The sequence below is a fragment of the Coregonus clupeaformis genome, chromosome 30, assembly GCF_020615455.1.
Source record: "Coregonus clupeaformis isolate EN_2021a chromosome 30, ASM2061545v1, whole genome shotgun sequence".
Taxonomy (NCBI): Eukaryota; Metazoa; Chordata; class Actinopteri; order Salmoniformes; family Salmonidae; genus Coregonus; species Coregonus clupeaformis.
Genome location: NC_059221.1, coordinates 33,615,214 through 33,633,306, shown reverse-complemented (window position 1 = coordinate 33,633,306; position 18,093 = coordinate 33,615,214). Strand labels below are relative to the sequence as shown.

Below are 18,093 nucleotides of genomic sequence, written 5' to 3'. Positions count from 1 at the left end.
TTGGTCGCAAATGGGTCCTCCAAATGGACAATGACCCCAAGCATACTTCCAAAGTTGTGGCAAAATGGCTTAAGGACAACAAAGTCAAAGTATTGAAATGGCCATCACAAAGCCTGACCTCAATCCTATAGAACATTTGTGGGCAGTACTGAAAAAGCGTGTGCGAGCAAGGAGACCTACAAACCTGACTCAGTTACACCAGCTCTGTCTTGAGGAATGGGCCACAATTCACCCAACTTATTGCGGGAAGCTTGTGGAAGGCTACCCGAATCGTTTGACCCAAATTAAACAATTTAAAGGCAATGCTACCAAATACTAATTGAGTGTATGTAAACTTCTGACCCACTGGGAATGTGATGAAATAAATACAATCTGAAATAAATAATTCTCTCTAACTATTATTCTGACATTTCACATTCTTAAAATAAAGTGGAGATCCTAACTGACCTAAGACAGGGAATTTTTACTAGGATTAAATGTCAGGAATTGTGGAAAACTGAGTTTAAATGTATTTGGCTAAGGTGTATGTAAACTTCTGACTTCAACTATATAAATATGTATAAACTCAGCAAAAAAAGAAACCTTCCCTTTTTCAGGACCCTGTCTTTCAAAGATAATTCGTAAAAATCCATATAACTTCACAGACCTTAATTGTAAAGGGTTTAAACACTGTTTCCCATGCTTGTTCAATGAACCATAAACAATTAATGAACATGCACCTGTGGAACGGTCGTTAAGACACTAACAGTTTACAGACGGTAGGCAATTAAGGTCACAGTTATGAAAACTTAGGACACTAAAGAGGCCTTTCTACTGACTCTGAACAACACCAAAAGAAAGATGCCCAGGGTCCCTGCTCATCTGCATGAACGTGCCTTAGGCATGCTGCAAGGAGGCATGGGGACTGCAGATGTGGCCAGGGCAATAAATTGCAATGTCCGTACTGTGAGACGCCTAAGACAGCGCTACAGGGAGACAGGACGGACAGCTGATCGTCCTCGCAGTAGCAGACCACGTGTAACAACACCTGCACAGGATCAGTACATCCGAACATCACACCTGCGGGACAGGTACAGGATGGCAACAACAACTGCCTGAGTTACACCAGGAACGCACAATCCCTCCATCAGTGCTCAGACTGTCCGCAATAGGCTGAGAGAGGCTGGACTGAGGGCTTGTAGGCCTGTTGTAAGGCAGGTCCTCACCAGACATCACCAGCAACAACGGCGCCTATGGGCACAAACCCACTGTCGCTGGACCAGACAGGACTGGCAAAAAGTGCTCTTCACTGACGAGTCGTGGTTTTGTCTCACCAGGGGTGATGGTCGGAGTCGCGTTTATCGTCGAAGGAATGAGCATTACACCGAGGCCTGTACTCTGGAGCGGGATCGATTTGGAGGTGGAGGGTCCGTCATGGTCTGGGGCGGTGTGTCACAGCATCATTGGACTGAGCTTGTTGTCATTGCAGGCAATCTCAACGCTGTGCGTTACAGGGAAGACATCTTCCTCCCTCATGTGGTACCCTTCCTGCAGGCTCATCCTGATATGACCCTCCAGCATGACAATGCCACCAGCCATACTGCTCTTCCTGTGAGTGATTTCCTGCAAGACAGGAATGTCAGTGTTCTGCCATGGCCAGCGAAGAGCCCGGATCTCAATCCCATTGAGCACATCTGGGACCTGTTGAATCGGAGGGTGAAGGCTAGGGCCATTCCCCCCAGAAATGTCCAGGAACTTGCAGGTGCCTTGGTGGAAGAGTGGGGTAACATCTCACAGCAAGAACAGGCAAATCTGGTGCAGCCCATGAGGAGGAGATGCACTGCAGTACTTAATGCAGCTGGTGGCCACACCATATACTGACTGTTACCTTCGATTGGGGGTGGTGGGGTTGGAAAGTAATAAAGAGAAATATATATTTTTAAAGGATATGTATATACAGTGGGGGAAAAAAGTATTTAGTCAGCCACCAATTGTGCAAGTTCTCCCACTTAAAAAGATGAGAGAGGCCTGTAATTTTCATCATAGGTACACGTCAACTATGACAGACAAAATGAGGGAAAAAAATCCAGAAAATCACATTGTAGGATTTTTAATGAATTTATTTGCAAATTATGGTGGAAAATAAGTATTTGGTCAATAACAAAAGTTTCTCAATACTTTGTTATATACCCTTTGTTGGCAATGACACAGGTCAAACGTTTTCTGTAAGTCTTCACAAGGTTTTCACACACTGTTGCTGGTATTTTGGCCCATTCCTCCATGCAGATCTCCTCTAGAGCAGTGATGTTTTGGGGCTGTCGCTGGGCAACACGGACTTTCAACTCCCTCCAAAGATTTTCTATGGGGTTGAGATCTGGAGACTGGCTAGGCTACTCCAGGACCTTGAAATGCTTCTTACGAAGCCACTTCTTCGTTGCCCGGGCGGTGTGTTTGGGATCATTGTCATGCTGAAAGACCCAGCCACGTTTCATCTTCAATGCCCTTGCTGATGGAAGGAGGTTTTCACTCAAAATCTCACGATACATGGCCCCATTCATTCTTTCCTTTACACGGATCAGTCTTCCTGGTCCCTTTGCAGAAAAACAGCCCCAAAGCATGATGTTTCCACCCCATGCTTCACAGTAGGTATGGTGTTCTTTGGATGCAACTCAGCATTCTATGTCCTCCAAACACGACGAGTTGAGTTTTTACCAAAAAGTTCTATTTTGGTTTCATCTGACCATATGACATTCTCCCAATCATCTTCTGGATCATCCAAATGCACTCTAGCAAACTTCAGACGGGCCTGGACATGTACTGGCTTAAGCAGGGGGACACGTCTGGCACTGCAGGATTTGAGTCCCTGGCGGCGTAGTGTGTTACTGATGGTAGGCTTTGTTACTTTGGTCCCAGCTCTCTGCAGGTCATTCACTAGGTCCCCCCGTGTGGTTCTGGGATTTTTGCTCACCGTTCTTGTGATCATTTTGACCCCACGGGGTGAGATCTTGCGTGGAGCCCCAGATCGAGGGAGATTATCAGTGGTCTTGTATGTCTTCCATTTCCTAATAATTGCTCCCACAGTTGATTTCTTCAAACCAAGCTGCTTACCTATTGCAGATTCAGTCTTCCCAGCCTGGTGCAGGTCTACAATTTTGTTTCTGGTGTCCTTTGACAGCTCTTTGGTCTTGGCCATAGTGGAGTTTGGAGTGTGACTGTTTGAGGTTGTGGACAGGTGTCTTTTATACTGATAACAAGTTCAAACAGGTGCCATTAATACAGGTAACGAGTGGAGGACAGAGGAGCCTCTTAAAGAAGAAGTTACAGGTCTGTGAGAGCCAGAAATCTTGCTTGTTTGTAGGTGACCAAATACTTATTTTCCACCATAATTTGCAAATAAATTCATAAAAAATCCTACAATGTGATTTTCTGGAAAGAAAATTCTCAATTTGTCTGTCATAGTTGACGTGTACATATGATGAAAATTACAGGCCTCTCTCATCTTTTTAAGTAGGAGAACTTGCACAATTGGTGACTGACTAAATACTTTTTTCCCCCACTGTATATGAGGTTCTGTAAAGATGGTCAGAAATAAAGTCTGAGCTCAGGTCTTCTGCATTGAGCCCCATCCTGCCATCTTTCCGCCATCTTTGCCATCCGGTGTGTCTGTTTTTCTAATCCCTCACCGCCCCTCCACTTTAGGCTGTTGTTGTTTCCCTCTGAGCAGAGCTTCACCCTCTCATTTCCTCCTCCTCCTCTCAGCCACATAAACAGGACAGGTGTTTTCCATTGTTTTCTTTAACCCGTGAGTGTTTGTGTCACTTCCTGTCCCCCAGAATTCTGCTTGCTGTCCAAGCCTTGTGGCCAAGGATGTTCCACCTTCGCCCTCAGGGATAACCCAAGACTTCACCCTGTCGCTAAGCAACGTGGAGCAGGTACAGGATACACTGTTAGATATTATCCTAAATGTGGTACAGCCGGATAGGACTAAAGTAATTCTGGGTCTTAGAGTGAGATTGGTGGGAATCATAGTCGATCCCTCAATGGTTGCTCTTTAGGAGTGAGCTGAGACATCTGCAGGGACTGTGGGAGAGGTTAGAACCAGGATGATAAATGGCTTTAACTCTGCACTTATTTTACTCACCTCTTAGCTGTCTGTTCCCACCAGGTTCTCACCTCTTAGCTGTCTGTTCCCACCAGGTTCTCACCTCTTAGCTGTCTGTTCCCACCAGGTTCTCACCTCTTAGCTGTCTGTTCCCACCAGGTTCTCACTTTTAGCTGTCAGTTCCCACCAGGTTCTCACCTCTTAGCTGTCTGTTCCCACCAGGATCTCACCTTTTAGCTGTCAGTTCCCACCAGGTTCTCACCTCTTAGCTGTCAGTTCCTACCAGGTTCTCACCTCTTAGCTGTCAGTTCCCACCAGGTTCTCACCTTTTAGCTGTCTGTTCCCACCAGGTTCTCACCTTTTAGCTGTCAGTTACCACCAGGTTCTCACCTCTTAGCTGTCTGTTCCCACCAGGTTCTCTGACATCTCTCAGTAGGTATACAGTCATTTACAGACATATGGAGACATTCAAAGAACACATAGCAATCTTTAGTACTATTCACCCTATTCACATCTTTCTACTTTTGTACATTTTGTACCTTCAGACACTGATTTCAGATCAGTCTGTATAACCCTAATCCTAACCTCAACATATTGAATGTGAGTCAGAAGCTGATTATGTATCAGTGATGAGGGTTTGACTCTGTTAGCGTGTGACATTCCATCTCTGACTAGTTGCCAGGTCTGGTCTGTCGTAACTATAACCCTGTGCCCTTTCACACACTCTCCCACTGGGTTTATATGGTGACAGAGAGTCACACACACATACACACATACACACACACACTTTACCGTCCAGATGTTGATGAATATGATGAATATGAATTATACATGATTCTGAATTTCTGCCTGGCAGGGACAATTATCCTGTGCTATTTAGATGTTTTACATTCTTCCCCTCCCAGGGTTGTCAATGGTTACCAGAGCTGTTCAGGGGGACACAGTTCTCTCCCAGCCAGGTCCCTGTTATTGTGTCTCAGCTGACACCCTATTCCCTACATAGTGTTCGTACATGTATAGAATCAACCCAGGAAGATCAACCCTGCTCGACTAATGGGTATCTTAGCTCAACTAGATGGAAACAGCCACTATGCTGATAATGGAACTAGAACAAGCACACCCTCTGAACAAAGAGACACTCTTTGTTTCTCCAATACAAACATGTCTAACTATGTGAAAACATGGAGTATCCTGGGTGCCAGGCTGTTGCTGCTGTCACTTTCTTGCCAATGTTGTCTAGCCAATGTTGTCTTGCCAATGTTTGGCATGGATCCATCCAATTGCAAAGCAGTTGTCGGAAGCAGAAACAGACTGTCATCTAAGCTAGGACGGGGAAAATAAAGACCTAACCACATTTCTAAAGGCAAAATATCAATCCCAAAATGTGTTTTCACAAACCCCTGTTTTCCTGGGTGATGTCAGACTGCGGCATCCCTCTGATTGGTTTATAAATGAAGGTTTTATTGTCATGACAACGGATCGGTTTGTTTTATTCTGTAGGGGGAGGAGCTGGAGTGTGACTTTGGGAGTGAGCAGAGGTACGAGGCCCGATGGCTGGACAGTGGCTCAGAGGTTAAGTGCAGTGGAGTGATGGTGAGTACCTGTCACAACACAATCTGAGTGAAGGGGCCAGTCAGAAATAAGATGTTTAGTGTATGGCCAATTAAAGCCATGCTTACTGGTCGTGTATGGTGAAATGGCCAATCAGCGAGCTTGTTTCTGTCCATGTAGCTGACCACAGCGGAGAGGAGTCAGGTGTTTCAGCTCAACCTGCGGAGAAAGGGACACCTAGACAAGTACACTGACAGCCCTAAACCCATGACAGGTATGAGTACACACACATACGCAGGCATGTGCGCATGCACACACCCACACACCAGCCTACTCCCAGATGCTAGTATATTCTCAATGTTAACAGGCCATGTGTTTGCCATGTGAGCCCTGAGAGCAGAAGAACAGCACTGGCCTACAGCCAGAAGAACGGCATACAGGACTAATACTTCATACCATACTCATTGCTCAGTCATCAAAACACACAAGCACACATGGTTTCTCTATGGGAGGTGATGGAAAATGAACATGCACATCTGTTTCTTTAGCTTTCTGTTGTCATGTTTGTCCTCTCTGTTTCTCTAGCTTTCTATTGTCATTTCTGTCCTCTCTGTTTCTCTGGGTTTCTGTTGTCATGTCTGTCCTCTCTGTTTCTCTGGGTTTCTGTTGTCATGTCTGTCCTCTCTGTTTCTCCAGCTTTCTGTTGTCATGTCTGTCCTCTCTGTTTCTCCAGCTTTCTATTGTCATGTCTGTCCTCTCTGTTTCTCTGGGTTTCTGTTGTCATGTTTGTCCTCTCTGTTTCTCTAGCTTTCTGTTGTCATGTCTTTCCTCTCTGTTTCTCCAGCTTTCTATTGTCATGTCTGTCCTCTCTGTTTCTCCAGCTTTCTATTGTCATGTCTGTACTCTCTGTTTCTCTGGGTTTCTGTTGTCATGTCTTTCCTCTCTGTTTCTCTGGGTTTATTTATATTATGTTGAAAATATGTTTAATCCAAAGGAACTGACATTGTTTCAGTATGATATATGTAGCCCATACGGTTATATAATGTAGCCCTTTCAAATAGCCTATGTGTTCTTATCAGAATGTATTGTGTTAATAAAGCCCTCCCCCTTCTCCCCTCCCTCCCTCTCCCTCACTCTTTCAGTGGAGGTGTATAACTGTGGGGTCGGCAGTGGGGATTGTTCCCAGTGTTGGGGACGTGAGGACCAGGGTCATCTGTGTGGCTGGTGTGACAACAGCTGTAGACCCAGGGATGACTGCCAGTATATAACTAGCCAGTGTCCTGACCCCGAGATCACCAAGGTAGGAATAAACACACACACACACAATGTCCCATCTGCGAGATCCATAAGACTGGACCAGTCTAACTATACTTTACACACTCGTTCATGCAATTCTCCATCCCGTCATTGTTGACCTAGGCCCTAATTTAGAACAGGAAGTGGTGGCGTCTTGTGATTAGGGTTTATTTTGGAATGGGAAGTGTTATTACAGAGCCTCATTAAACCAAATCAATCTGAAATATCACTGTTTACTGTACGACTCCCTGACTGGCTGACTCCACAGCACAGTCACAGCACTTAGCCACTGACCCTTATGGAGGAACAACACAACTGATCTGGAGGGATGACAGAGGGCATGAGAATACTTACCCACTGTCTAACCCTGTCTGTCTGTTTGGGCAAGTGTGTGTATGTTTGTGTGTGTGTGTGTGTGTGTGTGTGTGTGTGTGTGTGTGTGTGTGTGTGTGTGTGTGTGTGTGTGTGTGTGTGTGTGTGTGTGTGTGTGTGTGTGTAGCGTTTTGGGAGTGTGTGTGTGTGTGCGTGCGTGTGTTCATGTGTGTTTCTGTGCTAGGGGTGTTGAGGTGTGTGTATGTGGAGTTCTGTGCATACCATGTTTGTAGTGAGCTCGGTACGCAGTCACACAGAAATAGAATAGAGCAATATACATTACCGATGTGACCACACTACGACCACATGGGTCAAGGGAATGAATGTGTTTATTTGTATGCAGATCTCACTGTGGTCAGCTCCTAGTGGTCATTAAACCCAGTCAGCTAAACACATGGTTTCAACACTTCAGTTGGATTCATCTGAGTGACAGTGCTCCTTTCTACCGAGGCTTCGGAATATCTGTGGTTATGTCCCTATGTTTGAACTGCCAGGCATTAAAGAGTATTTAGAGTTGCAATCAGACCCTCTCTGAACGCTACTGAAAGCTGCCTTTATCTGTGCTGCAGACAGGAAGTACGGCTCACATGAGGCCCAGTTGGCCTAAACTCTTCCTGTAGATAAAACCTGCCTGGCCTGGCCAAACAGGGGAACAAAGGAGTCTGACACACACACAGGCATGCTCGCACACACACACACACACACACACACACACACACACACACACACACACATTCACTCACTCACTCACCCACCCAACCAACCAACCGCCACAACATACAGACCAGTAGATATATATATATATATATATATATATATATATTTTTTTTTAAGGGGTAGATCAGCTTTAAAACTGCAGATAGATTGTAGCTTCCATCAATGTAATTGTCTGCATCATTTCCAATCCCCCATATATTTTTTGTATATCTATATATATATATAAATATAAATATAAATATAAATATATATTTATATATACACTGCTCAAAAAAATAAAGGGAACACTTAAACAACACAATGTAACTCCAAGTCAATCACACTTCTGTGAAATCAAACTGTCCACTTAGGAAGCAACACTGATTGACAATACATTTCACATGCTGTTGTGTAAATGGAATAGACAACAGGTGGAAATTATAGGCAATTAGCAAGACATCCCCAATAAAGGACTGGTTTTGCAGGTGGTGACCACAGACCACTTCTCAGTTCCTATGCTTCCTGGCTGATGTTTTGGTCACTTTTGAATGCTGGCGGTGCTTTCACTCTAGTGGTAGCATGAGACGGAGTCGACAACCCACAGAAGTGGCTCAGGTAGTGCAGCTCATCCAGGATGGCACATCAATGCGAGCTGTGGCAAGAAGGTTTGCTGTGTCTGTCAGCGTAGTGTCCAGAGCAGGAAGGCGCTACCAGGAGACAGGCCAGTACATCAGGAGACGTGGAGGAGGCCGTAGGAGGGCAACAACCCAGCAGCAGGACTGCTACCTCCGCCTTTGTGCAAGGAGGAGCAGGAGGAGCACTGCCAGAGCCCTGCAAAATGACCTCCAGCAGGCCACAAATGTGCATGTGTCTGCTCAAATGGTCAGAAACAGACTCCATGAGGGTGGTATGAGGGCCCGACGTCCACAGGTGGGGGTTGTGCTTACAGCCCAACACCGTGCAGGACGTTTGGCATTTGCCAGAGAACACCAAGATTGGCAAATTCGCCACTGGCGCCCTGTGCTCTTCACAGATGAAAGCAGGTTCACACTGAGCACATGTGACAGACGTGACAGAGTCTGGAGACGCCGTGGAGAATGTTCTGCTGCCTGCAACATCCTCCAGCATGACCGGTTTGGCGGTGGGTCAGTCATGGTGTGGGGTGGCATTTCTTTGGGGGGCCGCACGGCCTCCATGTGCTCGCCAGAGGTAGCCTGACTGCCATTAGGTACCGAGATGAGATCCTCAGACCCCTTGTGAGACCATATGCTGGTGCGGTTGGCCCTGGGTTCCTCCTAATGCAAGACAATGCTAGACCTCATGTGGCTGGAGTGTGTCAGCAGTTCCTGCAAGAGGAAGGCATTGATGCTATGGACTGGCCCGCCCGTTCCCCAGACCTGAATCCAATTGAGCACATCTGGGACATCATGTCTCGCTCCATCCACCAACGCCACGTTGCACCACAGACTGTCCAGGAGTTGGTGGATGCTTTAGTCCAGGTCTGGGAGGAGATCCCTCAGGAGACCATCCGCCACCTCATCAGGAGCATGCCCAGGCGTTGTAGGGAAGTCATACAGGCACGTGGAGGCCACACACACTACTGAGCCTCATTTTGACTTGTTTTAAGGACATTACATCAAAGTTGGATCAGCCTGTAGTGTGGTTTTCCACTTTAATTTTGAGGGTGACTCCAAATCCAGACCTCCATGGGTTGATAAATTTGATTTCCATTGATAATTTTTGTGTGATTTTGTTGTCAGCACATTCAACTATGTAAAGAAAAAAGTATTTAATAAGATTATTTCATTCATTCAGATCTAGGATGTGTTATTTTAGTGTTACCTTTATTTTTTTGAGCAGTGTATATATACATACAGTGGGGGAAAAAAGTATTTAGTCAGCCACCAATTGTGCAAGTTCTCCCACTTAAAAAGATGAGAGAGGCCTGTAATTTTCATCATAGGTACACGTCAACTATGACAGACAAAATGAGAAAAAAAATCCAGAAAATCACATTGTAGGATTTTTAATGAATTGATTTGCAAATTATGGTGGAAAATAAGTATTTGGTCAATAACAAAAGTTTCTCAATACTTTGTTATATACCCTTTGTTGGCAATGACACAGGTCAAACGTTTTCTGTAAGTCTTCACAAGGTTTTCACACACTGTTGCTGGTATTTTGGCCCATTCCTCCATGCAGATCTCCTCTAGAGCAGTTATGTTTTGGGGCTGTCGCTGGGCAACACAGACTTTCAACTCCCCTCCAAAGATTTTCTATGGGGTTGAGATCTGGAGACTGGCTAGGCCACTCCAGGACCTTGAAATGCTTCTTACGAAGCCACTCCTTCGTTGCCCGGGCGGTGTGTTTGTGATCATTGTCATGCTGAAAGACCCAGCCACGTTTCATCTTCAATGCCCTTGCTGATGGAAGGAGGTTTTCACTCAAAATCTCACGATACATGGCCCCATTCATTCTTTCCTTTACACGGATCAGTCGTCCTGGTCCCTTTGCAGAAAAACAGCCCCAAAGCATGATGTTTCCACCCCCATGCTTCACAGTAGGTATGGTGTTCTTTGGATGCAACTCAGCATTCTTTGTCCTCCAAACACGACGAGTTGAGTTTTTACCAAAAAGTTATATTTTGGTTTCATCTGACCATATGACATTCTCCCAATCATCTTCTGGATCATCCAAATGCACTCTAGCAAACTTCAGACGGGCCTGGACATGTACTGGCTTAAGCAGGGGGACACGTCTGGCACTGCAGGATTTGAGTCCTTGGCGGCGTAGTGTGTTACTGGTCCCAGCTCTCTGCAGGTCATTCACTAGGTCCCCCTGTGTGGTTCTGGGAATTTTGCTCACCGTTCTTGTGATCATTTTGACCCCACGGGGTGAGATCTTGCGTGGAGCCCCAGATCGAGGGAGATTATCAGTGGTCTTGTATGTCTTCCATTTCCTAATAATTGATCCCACAGTTGATTTCTTCAAACCAAGCTGCTTACCTATTGCAGATTCAGTCTTCCCAGCCTGGTGCAGGTCTACAATTTTGTTTCTGGTGTCCTTTGACAGCTCTTTGGTCTTGGCCATAGTGGAGTTTGGAGTGTGACTGTTTGAGGTTGTGGACAGGTGTATTTTATACTGATAACAAGTTCAAACAGGTGCCATTAATACAGGTAACGAGTGGAGGACAGAGGAGCCTCTTAAAGAAGAAGTTACAGGTCTGTGAGAGCCAGAAATCTTGCTTGTTTGTAGGTGACCAAATACTTATTTTCCACCATAATTTGCAAATAAATTCATAAAAATCCTACAATGTGATTTTCTGGATTTTTTTTCTCAATTTGTCTGTCATAGTTGACGTGTACCTATGATGAAAATTGCAGGCCTCTCTCATCTTTTTAAGTGGGAGAACTTGCACAATTGGTGGCTGACTAAATACTTATTTTCCCCACTGTATATACACACTACCAATCAAAAGTCTGGACACACCTACTCATTCAAGGGTTTTTCTTTATTTTTACTATTTTTTACATTGTAGAATAATAGTGAAGACATCAAAACTATGAAATAACACATATGGAATCATGTAGTAACCACAAAAGTGTTTGAGAGTTTTCAAAGTAGCCACCCTTTGCCTTGATGACAGCTTTGCACACTCTTGGCATTCTCTCAACCAGCTTCACCTGGAATGCTTTTCCAACAGTCTTGAAGGAGTTCCCTCATATGTAGAGCACTTGTTGGCTGCTTTTCCTTCACTCTGTGGTCCAACTCATCCCAAACCATCTCAATTGGGTTGAGGTCGGATGATTGTGAAGGCCTGGTCAGCTGATGCAGCACTCCATCACTCTCCTTCTTGGTCAAATAGCCCTTACACAGCCTGGAGGTGTGTTGGGTCATTGTCCTGTTGAAAAACAAATGATAGTCCAACTAAGCCCAAACCAGATTGGATGGCGTATCGCTGCAGAATGCTGTGGTAGCCATGCTGGTTAAGTGTGCCTTGAATTCTAAATAAATCACTGATAGTGTCACCAGCAAAACACCCCCACACCATCACACCTCCTCCATGCTTCACGGTGGGAACTACACATGCGGAGATCATCCGTTCACCTACTCTGCGTCTCACAAAGACACAGCGGTTTGTACCAAAAATCTATCATTTGGACTCATCAGACCAAACAACAGATTTCCACCGGTCTAATGTCCATTGCTCGTGTTTCTTGGCCCAAACAAGTCTCTTCTTCTTATTGGTGTCCTTTAGTAGTGGTTTCTTTGCAGCAATTCGACCATGAAGGCCTGATACACGCAGTCTCCTCTGAACAGTTGATGTTGAGCTGTGTCTGTTAATTGAACTCTGTGAAGCATTTATTTGGGCTGCAATTTCTGAGGCTGACAACTCTAATAAACTTACCCTCTGCAGTTATCCTTTTAAGAAGGCACACCTGTTAATTGAAATACATTCCAGGTGACTACCTCTTGAAGCTGGTTGAGAGAATGCCAAGAGTGTGCAAAGCTGTCATCAAGGCAATGGGTGGCTACTTTGAAGAATCTCAAATATAAAATATATTTTGTTTAACACTTTGCTGGGATGGTTGTATTCCTCATATATATAACATTCTATTGGTTGCAAGAATTTTGTATAATAATTTAAATGGAAAAATTCAAAGTTTTGAATCCGGTGTTGTTTTGCGTAGCAGTTCATAAACCATGTGCCATGGAATCGGTACATAAAAAATCTCTACCCAACTATTTTGCAATCTATATTGCACAGCAGTCAATTTTTTGGTCCTTAAATGAAACTGGTATACCTTTTTATTTATCACAATTTTCTTTAACCAATTTTGGTCTTTAATGCAGGGCCGACAGACAAGTTCCTTACTTTTTCCCCCTTCCACTTGTCTCTTCAATTTTTGAGGTAATGCTGCAATAAGTTGGTTGTAATTTTGGGTAGAGCAGACATTTCCATATATTTTTGTTAGCTGCATGTGTGACATAACTCCACCTGTCCTTTTTATGATATAATTTACAAAGATTATACCATATATTTTTCGATATATGATGTATTATTTGATCTGTCTTTTCTGGTGGATTAAACTGAAATTGCAACCAACTTTCTATGGCTTGTTTTAAAGATTATTTCATTTTCAAATAACCGAAAGTGAGACGTTGTAATCTGAATAAAGGGAAAAATGCCATTCTTGAACATGGGGTGAGACATTCTTACTAATCTGCTAGAGAACAAGTTTGGATTTAAGTATAACTTTTGTATGACTGACGCCTTTAGTGAGAGGTCTAATGCTTTAATATTTAATAATTTTTACCCCCCGAACTCATATTAATTATATAAATAGGCCAGTTAAATTTTATCTGGCTTGCCGTTCCAAATAAAATTGAATATCTTTTGCACATATAATTAAAAAAACAGGTCGATAGGTGTAGGCAAGACCATAAGCAAATAGGTAAACTGGGAAATGACTAAAGAGTTAATCAGGGTGATTTTTCCACGAATAGACAGGTATTTACCTTTCCATGGTAGCAAGATCTTATCTATTTTTGCTAACTTTCTGTTAAAATGTATTATAGTGAGATCCTTTTTTTCTTTCGGGATATGTATACTGAGTATGTCCACATCACCATCAGACCATGTAATTGCTAAACTACACGGTAATGTAAAAGTTATATTTTTTAGTGATCCAATAAGTAATATAGTACACTTATCATAATTTGTTTGTAATCCAGAGAGGTTAGAAAATATATCTAGATCCTCTATGAGGCTCTGGAGGGATCCAAATTGTGGATTTAAAAGAAAACATGAATCATCAGCGTATAATGACACCTTTGTTTTTTAACCCATTGATATTATTGTTGGATCTGATTTTAATAGCTAAGATTTCAATGGCCGTAATAAATAGATATGCCGATAGTGGACAACCTTGTTTTACTCCTCTTGACAGTTTAATACTTCTGAGAAGAAGCAATTATTTAGTATTTTACACCTAGGGTTACTATACATGATTTTAACCCATTTTATAAGAGATTCTCCAAAATTGAAATATTCCAGGCATTTATATATAAATTCCAGTCGTAGTTTATCAAAAGCCTTTTCAAAGTCAGGCCTGGTTTCCCAGATTTTTCATAGTGTTCTATTGTTTCCAGTACTTGTCTATTATTATCTCCAATGTATCGTCCATGTAAAAAACCTGTCTGATCAGGATGAATAATATCCGACAATACCTTTTTAATTCTATGTGCTATGCATTTTGCTAGAATTTTTGCATCACAAACCTGATGTGTAAGGGACCTCTATTTAAAAATATATATATTAAGTAATATATACAGTGGGGGGAAAAAGTATTTAGTCAGCCACCAATTGTGCAAGTTCTCCCACTTAAAAAGATGAGAGAGGCCTGTAATTTTCATCATAGGTACACGTCAACTATGACAGACAAATTGAGAAGAAAAAAATCCAGAAAATCCCATTGTAGGATTTTTAATGAATTTATTTGCAAATTATGGTGGAAAATAAGTATTTGGTCACCTACAAACAAGCACGATTTCTGGCTCTCACAGACCTGTAACTTCTTCTTTAAGAGGCTCCTCTGTCCTCCACTCGTTACCTGTATTAATGGCACCTGTTTGAACTTGTTATCAGTATAAAAGACACCTGTCCACAACCTCAAACAGTCACACTCCAAACTCCACTACGGCCAAGACCAAAGAGCTGTCAAAGGACACCAGAAACAAAATTGTAGACCTGCACCAGGCTGGGAAGACTGAATCTGCAATAGGTAAGCAGCTTGGTTTGAAGAAATCAACTGTGGGAGCAATTATTAGGAAATGGAAGACATACAAGACCACTGATAATCTCCCTCGATCTGGGGCTCCACGCAAGATCTCACCCCGTGGGGTCAAAATGATCACAAGAACGGTGAGCAAAAATCCCAGAACCACACGGGGGGAGCTAGTGAATGACCTGCAGAGAGCTGGGACCAAAGTAACAAAGCCTACCATCAGTAACACACTAGGCCGCCAGGGACTCAAATCCTGCAGTAAGAGACGTGTCCCCCTGCTTAAGCCAGTACATGTCCAGGCCCGTCTGAAGTTTGCTAGAGTGCATTTGGATGATCCAGAAGAGGATTGGGAGAATGTCATATGGTCAGATGAAACCTAAATATAACTTTTTGGTAAAAACTCAACTCGTCGTGTTTGGAGGACAAAGAATGCTGAGTTACATCCAAAGAACACCATACCTACTGTGAAGCATGGGGGTGGAAACATCATGCTTTGGGGCTGTTTTTCTGCAAAGGGACCAGGACGACTGATCCGTGTAAAGGAAAGAATGTATGGGGCCATGTATCGTGAGATTTTGAGTGAAAACCTCCTTCCATCAGCAAGGGCATTGAAGATGAAACGTGGCTGGGTCTTTCAGCATGACAATGATCCCAAACACACCGCCCGGGCAACGAAGGAGTGGCTTCATAAGAAGCATTTCAAGGTCCTGGAGTGGCCTAGCCAGTCTCCAGATCTCAACCCCATAGAACATCTTTGGAGGGAGTTGAAAGTCTGTGTTGCCCAGCGACAGCCCCAAAACATCACTGCTCTAGAGGAGAGCTGCATGGAGGAATGGGCCAAAATACCAGCAACAGTGTGTGAAAACCTTGTGAAGACTTACAGAAAACGTTTGACCTGTGTCATTGCCAACAAAGGGTATATAACAAAGTATTGAGAAACTTTTGTTATTGACCAAATACTTATTTTCCACCATAATTTGCAAATCAATTCATTAAAAATCCTACAATGTGATTTTCTGGATTTTATTTTCTCATTTTGTCTGTCATAGTTGACGTGTACCTATGATGAAAATTACAGGCCTCTCTCATCTTTTTAAGTGGGAGAACTTGTACAATTGGTGGCTGACTAAATACTTTTTTTCCCCACTGTATGCCAATTATTTGGTGGTCCGACCGCATTCTGACCCTTTATAAACTTTTGGTGCCAGCGAGAATGACATAAGAAAGTAGTCAAGACGACTAGCTTGATTGAGCCTCCGCCATGTATATCTCACTAGGTCAGGATATTTAAGCCTACATATATCCACTAGTTCCAATATATCCATGACATTCGTGATTTCCTTAAGTGCATGAGGGTGATAGTTTGTAGTGTGATTTTCCAAACAACTTCATCTAAAATTGTTGAATGAGTTTCCTGTAAACAATACATTTTATATTCCTTCTCTTTGAGCCAGGTAAATATTTTTATTCTTTTCGTATTATCTGCTAAGCCATTACAATTATAACTGGCTATACTTATTTCACCACTTACCATAATGAGATACAAGTTTCAATTATATTTATCATAATATATGTTTGCAAACTTACCATTAAAAAGTACCATAGTGTTTGAGTGTCCATATAGCTGTACCATGATATTTGCATTGCTACTAAGTAAACCTCCAATTGTTCTCCACTATTCCACCCGCTAACCCCCCCCATCCCAAGTTGGGTTGTCATTCCAGTGACTAGCATACCACCCCCGTCCCCCCGGATCCCAGGGCCAGTAGAAGTTACCAATGTTCACTCTGTCAGCCCACTCAGTGTTCCTGCGTGACTCTCTGTATCAGCCATTGTGTCAGTGTCATGACTCATGGTTTGTTGTGTGAGAGTGTCCGTCTGTGTGTGTATCCCACTTAGATGACTGAGGTTAGATGTGTTGAAATCCTCCATTCGTGGGCAGCCCAATGTAACACACACACACACACACACACACACACACACACACACACACACACACACACACACACACACACACACACACACACACACACACACTGAAACAGCTCCCTCAGGAGAGGTGTAAGGCAGTAAACTGGGTCTGTGGTTGTGGGAGACTGGGAGTGTGATGCAATACTTTGGCAGCCATGTTTTCCCAGACATAGTCTCACCAGGAGTTAGTTAGAGTTACAGTCAGAGTTCTCAGTCTTATGGGGATGTATCTGTTCTCCCACAGTATCACCCGTGGTTAACTGTTACTCTGTCCACAACAGTGACTCTGTCTAAAGGTTGAATGGGCTGCTGCAGTAATGTTTTCCTTTCCGCGTCACATTTTATTTAGTCAGCTTATAAATAGTTGGGAAATCAGTAATTCTAGCATATTTTTTGAGTATAAACAGTAATATGAAGTATGCGTTTGGTGGATGGCAAGCTGGTAAAATACAGTAATGTGTTCTATGTTTGTAGTACTGCAAGTAATAAAGGCAGTTGTCGTAATTCCAGAGCCTGTATTCTCATTCCGTGGCATGCCTAGGGAGTTTTTCCTAGCCACCGTGCTTCTACACCTGCATTACTAGCTGTTTGGGGTTTTAGGCTGGGTTTCTGTACAGCACTTCGAGATATTAGCTGATGTAAGAAGGGCTATATAAAATAAAATTGATTGATTGATTGAAGCCCCATTGTTGAAAACACCTTTGATTGGAGTTTATTCACTGTCCAAAACAGCAACTGACAAACAGTTTATTCATGAAATGAAAAGAAGGATGAAGGATCTTTATCCAAATGATCAGTGTATCTTCATAAGATTCCAACCAATTCATAATTTCCTGTCAGGATTATCTGGAGCGTTCTATAGGTCTTTAGAGGTCCTTTATCGTTGAAGGCGTTTTTAGATCAGGAAATCTCCTGATGTTATTGTACTGTACTTTGCTCCGCTCAGCTTGACTCGTTCACAGAGGAGTGAGGGGTGCAAATGAGCAGCATGGCAGCTAACGCTATCGCTAACACCAGACATGAAAACACCAGACACGCTAACACCAGAGAGAGAAAGATGCTCAGAGATACATGGTGATAATTACTGTACCTACCAAGGAGAGCTTGGAGGTGTGTGCATGTGTGTGTATGTGTGTGTCACAATTTAATCTAAAGGCTTAAAAATGTCACTCATTTTGGGATAAGCTAGTTGAAGGTTACAAGTTTTGTATAACCAAACACTTACATCACCCTGTTGGTCTTATACAGATCTGGGTTCTTGGTGGATTTATAACTGTTTGCTTTTACATGGTAATATACGTGTAATTTACACACTATGTCCTCATTTCTCACTTTAGC

General features: G+C 43.2%; 1 protein-coding gene across 1 annotated transcript in view; it reads left to right on the top strand.

The window, feature by feature from the left end:
- LOC121545387 (plexin-D1) overlaps positions 1-18,093 on the top strand; it is a 117,558-nt gene that overhangs the window by 45,484 nt on the left and 53,981 nt on the right. The window contains exons 9-12 of the mRNA XM_041855861.2: positions 3,813-3,911; positions 5,582-5,674; positions 5,813-5,906; positions 6,775-6,932. Of these exons, the coding sequence (XP_041711795.1) occupies positions 3,813-3,911; positions 5,582-5,674; positions 5,813-5,906; positions 6,775-6,932 (444 nt within the window). The remainder of the gene's footprint in view (positions 1-3,812; positions 3,912-5,581; positions 5,675-5,812; positions 5,907-6,774; positions 6,933-18,093) is intronic.